General features: G+C 31.4%; 1 protein-coding gene across 1 annotated transcript in view; it reads right to left on the bottom strand.

Annotated features, from left to right (window-relative positions):
- The window catches only part of LOC106475907, an 11503-nt gene that overhangs the window by 4877 nt on the left and 6011 nt on the right, over window positions 1-615 (bottom strand). The window contains exon 2 of the mRNA XM_013936582.2: window positions 226-378. Coding sequence (XP_013792036.2) covers window positions 226-378 — 153 coding nt within the window. The remainder of the gene's footprint in view (window positions 1-225; window positions 379-615) is intronic.

The raw sequence follows: 615 nt of genomic DNA, 5'->3' as shown, positions 1-615 counted from the left end.
ACAATATAGATTATATTATGTCACCATACCGTAGGTTACTGATCTTACTTTGGAATAATAGAATATAGATTATATTATGTCACCATACCGTAGGTTACTGATCTTACTTTGGAATAATAGAATATAGATTATATTATGTCACCATACCCTACCACAGGTTACTAATCTTACTTTGGAATCATACAATATAACCTGCCATTTTTCAAAGAATTCTTTGTCACTTACCTAATGGTTCGTCAAAGCACTTTGAGTGACCACTTTTGGACTCGTCACTTCTGTCTCCACAGTTGTTGTGTCCGTCACAAACCAAGAAGTCCGATATACAAGCACTGTTGTTACACTGGAATCTGTTCTTCCCAAAACAATTCCCATCTTCACCTACACAAACATGTGCTCTGAGTTTTAAAAATAAAATTGATACTAATAACCTATTTTCCTTAAACAACGTTCTTTTGTTAAGTTACGTATCTCACATAAACTGTTTATTTTGTATATTTTATATCATGTAGTTAATTTAAATCAACATTATTTGTATTTCCATTCTTGTCTAACTTAATAGTTTCTCTGATTGGCGAAGAAATTATTTACGTGTCTTTTGAAACTTATGATATTTGT

This window comes from Limulus polyphemus, unplaced genomic scaffold (genome assembly GCF_000517525.1).
Source record: "Limulus polyphemus unplaced genomic scaffold, Limulus_polyphemus-2.1.2 Scaffold9411, whole genome shotgun sequence".
NCBI classification, from domain to species: domain Eukaryota; kingdom Metazoa; phylum Arthropoda; class Merostomata; order Xiphosura; family Limulidae; genus Limulus; species Limulus polyphemus.
This window is presented reverse-complemented; position numbering and strand designations above follow the sequence as displayed.